Source organism: Cariama cristata, unplaced genomic scaffold (genome assembly GCF_000690535.1).
Source record: "Cariama cristata isolate BGI_N322 unplaced genomic scaffold, ASM69053v1 scaffold7930, whole genome shotgun sequence".
NCBI classification, from domain to species: Eukaryota; Metazoa; Chordata; class Aves; order Cariamiformes; family Cariamidae; genus Cariama; species Cariama cristata.
Genome location: NW_009594009.1, coordinates 14976 through 25726, shown reverse-complemented (window position 1 = coordinate 25726; position 10751 = coordinate 14976). Strand labels below are relative to the sequence as shown.

General features: G+C 46.4%; 1 protein-coding gene across 1 annotated transcript; it reads right to left on the bottom strand.

Moving 5' to 3' along the window:
• Positions 1-10: 10 nt before the first annotated feature.
• Positions 11-4852, bottom strand: LOC104158624 (hippocalcin-like protein 1). Its single transcript, XM_009696332.1, has 3 exons — positions 4384-4852; positions 3103-3208; positions 11-529 (listed from the first exon to the last, which is right to left on the bottom strand). Exons 1-3 carry the CDS (start codon positions 4759-4761, stop codon positions 432-434), a joined length of 582 nt encoding a protein of 193 aa, XP_009694634.1. The 5' UTR covers positions 4762-4852; the 3' UTR covers positions 11-431.
• Positions 4853-10751: the final 5899 nt, after the last annotated feature.

Genomic DNA, 10751 nt, shown 5'->3' with positions numbered 1-10751 from the left:
TTTTTTTTTTACATAGTAATTTCTGAAGCAAAATAAATTATCTACCATCTGCTATGTCGGGTAAAAGTCCTACCTAGCATCTTCTCAGCAACTACTAGAACATTACCTTTCTTATAGACTAAGTGAAGTGGTATCTCACCAGTGATTTGAACTCTTTTGTAGCTGCATGTAAACATACCTTTCGATTAATGTTTAAAATGTGTAGAGTGAATCATAACATTACGGGGAAGCAGAAACGGAGCTGCCGAAGGAGAGCTGCACTGGTGTTAGTGAGGAGAGCGAGGGCTGGTTCGCTCGGACACACACACACACACAATCTGGCAATGCGATCTTATCCGCAAAGTGTCGAGGGATGGTTGAGAAGGCATCTGTTTGCGAGCAAAGCTTGAAGGACACAAGCCGAGATTCTCTGTGCACACTGTCCGCTTTAATCAGAATTGACTCGCGCTACTGGGGTCGCACTGTAACAACCGCACGATGGAGGGATCGCTCTTGGCACCTTTGATGAACTCTTCCAGCGAGAGTTTACCTGAAAGGGAGGAAAATCAAAATGGAAATAATTTTTTAAAAGACAGTTGTTGCTGCCACCATCGCTGTAGCTTAAAAAAAAACCCTCCTCACCAAAGCAACATATGTATATTTAATCTATCGCAAAGGCATCGAGGGGAATTTAGCACAATGCACAGCAGCTAAATCCTACTCAAGCCCTTAAGCCCAGATGCATTTTTCTTCTACAAAACAATCTAGCATAATAATTGATATTTTTTTATTTAAAAAGACAGTACCAAATAGAAAAACAACTGGTCTAATATCATCTGGCAGCCTTATACTCTGAACCAGACTGCACAAATTACATGTCACATGAACACAAGGTATGGTACCTAAAGACACGTACACTTTGAAAATGATGCTTATATTACCACGACATTTTAAACCTAAATATTCCAAATCTCCCCACTTTGCCCCCTTTGTTTGTTGTGACATGTAGGGCTGAGCAGTGATGGCTTCTCCTGCACCTACAAGGACAGGCTGGACAGGGCTCTGAGCGACCTGCTTGAGTTGAAGATGTCCCTGCTCATTGCAGAAGGGGTCGGACTAGGTGACCTTTAAAGGTCCCTTCCAACCCAAACTATTCTATGGTTCTGTGATTCTACAAGCCACTTGCTGTGCCCTGCGGGGTGTACAGGAACGGGACCGGTTTAACAGGGCAGCAAGAAAAGCCAGCCTTGGGGGAGCCACCTATTGCCACGTGTCGCTCCTGAGCGTTTCTGGTTTATACATCTTTGGTTTAGGCCAGAGGCATTGACTTGGACGGACCCTCGTGCTCCCAGCATGACCCACCCTGACCCTCACCCAACACCCCAGGGCCCCCCTTACCCAACCCAAACTGCTCCGCTCGAGACAGGCAGGACCCACGAACCAACACCTCGCACTCGGCAGCTGCCTGCTGCCACTTTTGGCCACGTGTCCCAAAAAGGGAGGAAGGCACGAGCTCATCGCGCCGGTTTTCCCCAGCCCCAGGATGCTCCCAGCCTGCTGCAGGGATGGCGAAAGGACTGAGCTCGGTGGCCAACACCCAAATCAGGTGAAACAGGGAGGAATGAGCAAACCTTGTAGAAATTACAGAAGCTCAAAAACCTATGGCACACTTCTGTCCTAATTTCTGTCTTTTAAGCTAATGTTCCCAAACAAAGTGTTTTCTTAAGTTTTTATCAGTGTGAAAAAGAGTATTCATAACTACCAGGACATTTATTAGTTTTCCGTTCTCCTTGCAATACTTAAAAGCAAAGCACAAATCAAAATCTATTTGCAATGTCCAACAGTCAGATGGGGAAGAAGAAACATTTCCAGCCACCAAGAGCACACGTGCTTCCCCGTGCGCAGACTTTATTGCTTGGCACTGCATGGCTTGCAGGGCTGGCATTTTACTGGGAATGGGATGACCTGACTTCAGCAACAAAGTGCAACAGATGGAGGATGTATATAGCAGGTTTTGTGATCACTACTCTGTTGCACATCTGCATGCACCACTACTTTCCGCAGAACAAAAATACTTTACTCGTTATTTTAGGGCCCTTCACATGTGAAGTCAGGGGATGAAGCGCTAGTTTTGATGAAGTCAAAGGTAAAAATACACAAAGACTTCAGCAAGGCCAAGAATTTGCTCCGGAGGCTGCAGCAGCAGATGCCAAAATGCAGCCATAAAATTTTCTTAAATAAAAACCTCTCTATACATAATATCATATTTTTTCCAGGTCTCCATATCTCAGTGCTAGAACCAAATCTTTGCTCTGAAGGATACAGCTCCTAATTTCGACGTGCGCAGCTGCCACCTCAACCGCTACCGGGGTAATTCCCAGGGAAAGCTCCACCTCAGCTGGGATGGGAGGAAACACGTCGGCAGGCTGATGGGCAGAGGAAATTGCTCAATTTTGCCTGTGTTTTTCGAGCCTAAGGAAATGAGCTAGCTCAGGTGGAGGGGTTGTGACGGGTATGCTGTCAGATAATTTATCAAGTGGCTCCAAAATTGCCTTGGGAGTTGTTACATCCCCTGACGCACATACTGCAACGGAGTAAACCCCGCAGGTTTGCATGTGACCATGCGTGTATGTACACACGCCATAAACGTGCACAGAAAATAAGTACTAGGCACCCAGGGGAATTTTTGCTTTCAGCTACCCAAGCAGATCCCTGACCTGCATTACCAATGACAAGCCCAGGAGTGCAACCCTATCAAGAGCAATGGGAGCAAAACCTCATGCCTAGTTTGTTCTACACCCAGAGGAAATAATCCAAAGATACCGGACTCAGAGGAGTTTCAGAGGAGCCTTTGCAGAAGGGGATTCACCCATGACATGTCAGAGGACTGCTCTCCTCCCATCCCTCCAGCAGGAAAAGTCTCTGACCCACCACCCACTTATTCTCCCTATTTGTTATGGACTGGAGATGCTCACCCAGGCCAGGCGGAGACCAGACACACCGGTGGGGATGTCCTTGCCCTCTACCCCTCCTCCCCAAATACCATCATCTGCTTCTACTAATGCTGGGCTAGAAAAACCTCTATTTCTAGAGCCTACGAAGGGGTGTCGGTGGAGATCCTACCATCATTGTTTGTGTCCATCTGTCTGAAGATCTTGTCTGTTCGCTTCTCGGGAGTGGATTCATCTTCTGGCATTTTCATTACTGATGAAACCATTTTGTAGATTGCCTGAGTATTAAAAAGAAAAAAAAAAGGTATAGGAAAAACATGACCCAAATGACAAAGCATCAGGACCGAGAAAAAGAATTTAAGCCTGTAGCAATAAAAAAAGGCAGCTGACCCTGGCAGGCAGCTGCGGGAGTTTATAAACCAAAACAAATAGGAATTTCTGACTGCAGCGTTTTCTATTTTTCTTTCCTGTATTCATTCGTGCTTCAAAAGACGTTCCCGCACCGCTGGGTCAGTTTAACTGCAAGTCAGGGTCTAGATTAATGTACGAGCAGGATTGAGCTAAAATACAGGAGACAATGGTGTGTAATTCTCTTTTCTGCAACCGGGCTAAACCATGAGCTCTTTGGCTGGCTCACAACACACACTTAGTTACGTGTATGCATGTGGGGTGTTGTACAGATCACAGGTGAATAAGAATACATAGGAATAGGAGTTGTTTTCCTTTGTGGATGGGTAAGGAAATGCATTTTTAGACTTACAAGAATGTGAATAAAGATGAGACCTCTTTAGGATATCTGCAGTTCTAGCCCTCCTCCTAAACTACCCCCACTCAGCCCTGAGGACCAACGGCCGGGGCACTGGCTGGATGCATTACGTGCTTCCCACAGCCCCTTGCAGTGCTCTGGAGACACAGCTCATCTGTACAGCGGATGGCAATCAGCCCACCACCGAGGCCGAGCCCCGGCCAGCACGTGGGGCAGGGGCACAGGGGCTCTGCTCCACATGCTGCCCCCCGCTGCCCCCCGTACAGCCAGTGGGTTACATGTCCCCAGTCTTCCAGAGACAAAGACATGCTACAGCCTTCCATTCAGACCTCACGTTGACTTGTATTTGAAGTTTCAAAGTATTAATTCTGAGATCAACCAGATCAGTAAAATTTGCATTTAGGGTTTTTTGATCCCATCAACACCCCATTAAGAAATCCCCAGGGAGAGCTGCAAGATTTTGGCTGTGGGCCAGTTGCACAAGTGCCCTGTTCATGTCTCAGGCCTTTTCCTCATGTGCATCTCGTAGGTCCCATCGTGGTCCCCAGTGTCCCTTTGGGGACCACAGGCTCAGGAGCCTCCCTGGGGCAGGAGCGACCCAGCTCAGCACATCCCTCACCTCCAGCTGTCTCAGGGTAAAGAGATTACAACAATGGGAATAAAATATAAAATAGAGACAAGCCTCACCTGCACTATTTCTAGCATTTCCCCGCGGCTGATGTACCCGTTGCCATCCAGGTCGTACATACTAAACGCCCACTTCAGCTTCTGTTCCAGCTTGCCCCGAGAGGTGACGCTCAGGGCAATGATGAATTCCCTAAAGTCAATCGTCCCGTCACCGTTGGTGTCGAAGGTGCGGAAGACGTGCTCCGCAAACTTTGACGCGTCGCCGTAGGGGAAAAAATTCGCATATATTTTTTTGAACTCTTCTACAGTCAAATGGCCCGTCGGGCAATCTTTTAGGAAGCCCTTGTACCACTCCTGCAGCTCGTGGTCTGTGAACTCGGTGTTCTCACGCAGGTCCTGGAGCACTTCAGGACGCAGCTTACTGTTCTGCTTCCCCATCCTCTTCTGGATCCGGGTTCAGCGGCTGCAAAGCGAGAGAGCATCCACCTGAGCTCCGGCCCTACTTGGCAGAGAGGGGCCAGGCGCAGGCAGAGCCCTGGGGGAAACACAGACCCTGCCTGGGGCAAGGGGGAAAGAGAAGAAAAAGAATGCTATAGTTCACTACGAAAATATTTCATTTGGCCTCTTTTCCTTTCCTCTAGGCTCTCTCAGTTACTAGTATGCTGTGGAAGGAGAAGGGAAGGTAGTTTGGGAGGGACTATTTGGGAAATATTAATCCTTACTATTAATCATTATTATGTGGGAAATAATAATCCTCATTATTTTATTTCTCTGCTACAATCCCCCTCCTCTATCATATGGCTTGCAATGCCCAGGTCTGGATTCTAACTCTTGACCCACCCCAACAAGCTGATCTGCTGCGATGACCGAGCGAGAGTGGGCAGAGACAGCAGCGGCGATGAAAAGTAAAATCCATCCATTCAAAAGTGAAAGTGAGTGGGGGTGAACAAGGAGCAGGAAGGGCAGGAGGCTCCGTGCCAGCCGTGTCTGCATTGTCCAGATGCTCTCGGAAACCCCTTGGCTTATGGAGCATCTCCTCCCACCCTGCACCCCTCGCCCCAGGGCAGCCCCCCAGCACAGTGGGGCTGGGTCGGTGCTGCTTGTGGCACCCCAGGGGTCACAGAAGGGTAAAGCAAAGGTAAGCTCAGCACAGCCCATGCTCCACAGCATCACCCCAAAAGAATTCTCTCTCTTTTTTTCTCAACCGTGGAGGCAGCATGAGCAAATGGGTTGCTGCCACAGCAGCACCGGCACAAGGGACTTCATTCTTTCCAGCAGATCACAATCCTCTGCCCTCCCAGACAAGCAAAGAAAAGGGCTTTTTAAAGCAAAATGTTTGGTAAAGCAACTCCTTTCAGGTTTATTGGGGTTTATACTTTTATATAAGCTTATTCAGTAAGTTCAATATTCCCCAACGTGGGCAAAAGGGCATTTTAACTTTAGGATTTTATCAGGATTCCAGGAGGGGCTGGGTTTGTCCCCTCCCTTGACAGTGCCCACAACGTACAGGTGACCACGCAGGTGAGACTGCCCAGCAACAGGAAAGCTCCTTCAGCAAAATGAAAGACGGTCAATCTGCACTTAAGAAACAACAGAAAAAAACCCAAACCCATGATATATTTTTGGCTTTTATCCCTTTCAGCCTTTCACGGTTTCCCAGCAATACCAAACCAAGTTGCTAAGCAAGAGGTTGAGCTGCATCTCCTTCCCCAGACTCAAGAAGTTTATTCGCAAGCTTTGCACAAAGTCACATCCAAATCCCTGTGACTGGTCCAGCATAAATTACATTTCTCTGCCCAGCCTGTTATGCCCCTGCTAGGCTCGCTCCCAGCTGGAGCAGAAGGCAGATTAGCAACAGGCCAACACCACACGGCTACTCGGAAACTGCAAGAGCTGAGCAAAGTGTGCAGAGACCAGGAAAAATGTAATAGGGGCTAAGCACTTCCCAGAGAGTAAAAATCTCAGGCATGCATAAGAACCTAAAAAAAAAAAAAAAAAAAAAAAGTTAAAGGTCAGCAAAAAATAAGTTGCTCTACAGCAGAGAGATTTTCAACAGCTGAATTTAAGCTTGTTTTATTTGTATTCCACTTAGTCTCTGCATCGCCTCAGCAATGTAAAAAATCCACATCCTGCTCTGTGGCTTAATGCTTGGGAGACAAAAACCAGCCAGCTGCTCATCAGTTCAATGCATCGGGCTTAACAGAAAAAAAAAAGTGTTATCATTAGCACTTCTGTTTTCTAGAAAAACTGCCATTATTAAAGCTCCAAAGCTTTATTTTTGTCCATTATATTGCAGAGTTTTCTCTGGGTCCCTGACACACCTCTGCTTGGTCCCAACATGCAGGGATGCAACAGCTCCCGGTCCCTGCCAGCATCATCCTTAGGAAAGCACTGGGCTGCCTTCCAGTTAAACCACTAACACCCAGCTGCTCCTGCTGCCTTTCCATCTCTGAATCTCCCCTGCTCCAGATATTCATCCTTGCAGTGCCGAGGGCAGAAACCACAATATTCTACTCTGCTGCAGTCAATTGGCAGAAAACAGTGCCTTAGAGCAAAGAATGGATTGACCGTGGTCCTTTTTTAAGAGCAGAACTTGTAACATTATGTTTCAGTCCTTGGGCACAGAGGTGCCATCAGGTTCCATCCTTTGGTGAACTCATTTGCTTCATGATGCCCGGGTGCTCTGTAAGAACTCCTGTCCCTGTCCAAAAGCAGCCCCTGCCTCGCCAGCCGCTGCCTCCGACTCCCCTGGGGAGAGCCCGCTTAATGCAGGAGCCAGACTTGATGCAGAAATAACCTTAGCTTTAATCACGCACAGGGTTAAGTGACTGTAAAACTTCCAACTGGTAGTTAAAAGAGGTTTGAAAAGGTTTAATGCTATTTCTCTCTGTTCCTATAATACCTTTACTATCCCTGTTCCCTTAAAAACAGAGGCGCCCAGAAAACAGAGAGGTAAGGTGTTAATTTAATTTATTAGATTTCACTACTTCTATTAGCAGTAAGATATATCCTGTTATTTGGATGGATGCTCATATATATATCAGCTTCAAAAGCTTTATATTCAAGCAGTCTTTGCATTCAACAAATTACAGGTTATTTCAACCCTTCCTCCTCTTTTACATCATTTTGTATCAGAAAAGTAATGTGCAATGCTCTGAACACAACCCTTTTTTGCATGTGAGCTTTCTGAAAGGCTTGATAATGTGTTCAATCCAAAAGTAACCCTGCCATTGTTGCAACCAATTTGTAATGAATAATTAAATAACCAACATTAACGTTAATTTATTAAAGCCCATCTGAAAAAAATAGCTTCGGTGTGAATTGTGTTGCAGGTAGCTCCTCCAAAATGAAATGCCTAAATATCTCATTAATCATGACAGCAAGCCCTGCTGCTGGCATCCAGCTGACATTTCATTCGATTTCTATAAAATGCTTTCATCAAATCACTTTCCAGAGGCTCAGCGGCTGATTTAGCCGCAAGACCTCTCGGAGGATGGCTGCTAATGGAAATCACAGGGAGTGGGTCTGGGATGCGCAGGTCAGTCCTGTGATTAGGGCTGTGGGGTGTTATTTTAATGAGCCTGTACCAGCCAAATCACTCGCCCCAGCGGGTGTAGAAGGCAAGGGAGGAGAGACATCCTTGCACCCAACGTTGCCCCGGGCAGTCAGCAGAGAACTAATTCCAACACAGCCTGCCTGTCCCTCCCTTCCCACCATGCCAGGGTGAAATCCAGGGAAGCGATGCCACATACATTGCAGCAAGGTCCGTCCCCGCTTAGCTTGATGAGCAAAAGCCCTCAGAGCATCCGGCACTATCACAGCAGTAACAAAAACAATCATGGGAATGCCCTTGAGGTGGTCAGACAAGGAAAAGCTTGGAAGTATAATTGCAGACCAGCAGACTTCACAAGTATATCACTGCCCATGAAAGTGATGCTCAGTCATGTAAGGCTCAAACAGCGGGAAACGCAGATGCGTTTTTGTTCCGGTTTCACACCGAAATTTTTGTTAGAATTATGTGGTGCTGCTGCCTGTGTGCAATAAGCTACATCCAGCCAGGCTAGAAACCAAGAGGCCAAAGAACTCCTACCTGTATATATCCTTTGTCCTTCCAGACTCACCAAAAATTAGCAATAATCTCATAGCAAAAGCCTAGCAATGACAAAAAAGGTCTTTTACTGAGGCCAAGCCACATACCAGTTACGCAGCACTACGGTGAGTAACTGTGGCTAACTCTGAAAGAGCTCAAGTAGCAATTCTGTGTTTTTACCAATAGATGGACTGGTTGTCAGCATCCTCACACTGAAGTATTTGAAATACTTGCAAGAAAGCTCAGCGCATCCTACTTTTACATGAACCCTTCGTCAACCAGTTACTGTGGGTAGAAGCGTTCTCCGAGCATATAATCGAGAAAGCCGGAGGCCAACCTGGCTTTTTCACTGCAAACCTTCTGAAGGCAAAAACCACTTGACGTGAACTCCTGATGGGATCCTCTTAGCACATCAGCTATGGCTGCAAAAGGGAGAAATGACTCCTCAGAGATGCACTTCCTCATGCAAACCCCCTTGGATAGTGATTTGGTGTTAACAAAAAGAAGAAAATTGATGAAATGCCTGTCTGTAGGACAGAGGTGCTCTCCAGCAGAGAGAGACAGTGCACAGAGAAACAGAATAAATACTTTCTATATTATCTGAGCTATCTGCTTTGCAGGGGGAAATCTAGCACTGTTTCTCTTGCAGTGCTCACTTATAAAACAGAACAAACGTGTCCGAGATCTGTTATGGTCCTGAAGCTATAGCACAGTGCCTCTGGGACTGCAGGAGACCAAAGCAAATGAACAACACAAGCCAAGCAGCAAATGCTGCTCTAAGTTGGTCTGAAATGCAAGAACCTTTCCCACAGGGATAGAAGAATTTTTTATTAAACACCTAAAATGTCAGCTCCGTCACTGATGCTTTCTGCCTTGATGTGTAGAAGAAGAGACAAAAGCATTTAGCCCCCAGCAACCTTGTGAGCATCATGTTAAGAAAGGCTTTGCTTGGAAACGCTATTTTACGGTGATGGTGGTCAAACACCGGCACAGGTTGCCCAGAGAAACTGTGAAGTCTCCGTCCTTGGAGATACTGAAAACCCAACTGGACATGGTCCTGGGCAATCTGCTCTAGCTGACCCTGCATAAGCAGGAGGGCTGGACTGGGCGATTTCAAGAGGTCCCTGCTAACCTCAGCCATTCTTTGAAATAACCTCAATATCCTTTTTCCTATGGCCAGGTGAAGATGAGAGCCATGAGGAGGTCCTGTTCCCCTGGGGCAATTCAGTAACCGTGGTGCCTTGTTCTGAGGTGATATTTTTTTTAAGTTTGATCCTTGTATTCAAAAAAAAACCCAAAACCCCACAACTAGTCCAAATAAAAGTCTCAGTCACTAAAGATCTGTGCTGCCACACTGCAGGAACACACCATCGGGGAAAAATGTTTGGGCTCTGGTAGCACCAGCGCTCACCAACTCTGTCAATGCACAGATGTATTTAAGAAGACCCCAGCTCCCATGGGCCAAGCTGCAAGAGGGAGATGGATTCTTGGGCACCCCAGCTAGCAACAAATGCCTAGTGATAAGAATAGATCATGTAGCAAATAGGCTGCAAAATGGGATTATAACGACATCCTCTAGACCACGCTTTGCCCAGGGCCGGTCAACGGGTCCGATCTGAACTGGGAGGGGAAATGTGCAATTACATGGGCCTGAGACAGATGACAAACTCTGGAGTAAAGAGCAGGTTTTGTTACATGTTTTAATGCCTGTATCCTAAGCAACGAGCATTGCAATAGAGAAGGCACAGGATATACAAATACGTTGCTATAGATATCTGGTCCTGCCCGGTAAACTCATGTGAACTTTTTTCCTGCTCTGCAGCAAAAGCAGCGCCGACGCTCACATACCAGCTACCGCAGCACCCGCTTCGTCTACCCAAGCTGTAGACTCGGGGCCAACAGCAATACCTTTTGATAAATTTTGAAGTGCAACAAGGAATTACCTTCGTCTCTTGAAAAGTTAATAATAGAAGCAGCAAGACAAGAGAGAAACCTCAATTGATAACGCCACGAAAAATTCAAACCCTGAAGAAAAGCCGTGGGGTTTGAGATGCAAAAGGCTGGCGTCAAGAGGAGCTGAAGCTCCTTCCTCCGCTGCCTTCAGGGAAACAGAAAGAGAAATGAAACCTGACAAGTGAAGAACAGACTGTACTAAATAAATAAATGGGCTTTTAAAATTTTTCACTTTCAATGACTAATCACGCTTTTATTTGAATAAATAACACTGCTTACTTGCAACTTTTTTTCAAGTTAAAACCTTTTCAGGAGCTTATTAAAAAAAACAGGTGAAGGGGAAGGACCACCTCCTGTATCACCCACATTTTCAGTTCTGGAAAAC

What these genes read in the sequence shown, in the direction of transcription:
- LOC104158624 (XM_009696332.1), bottom strand. Translation starts at nt 4,761, where the DNA reads ATGGGGAAGCAGAACAGTAAGCTGCGTCCTGAAGTGCTCCAGGACCTG. An exon ending in AAATGCTAGAAATAGTGCAG is followed by an intron (nt 3,209 to 4,383) that starts GTGAGGCTTGTC and finishes TTTAATACTCAG; the next exon opens with GCAATCTACAAAATGGTTTC. An exon ending in GATGGACACAAACAATGATG is followed by an intron (nt 530 to 3,102) that starts GTAGGATCTCCA and finishes CCTCCCTTTCAG; the next exon opens with GTAAACTCTCGCTGGAAGAG.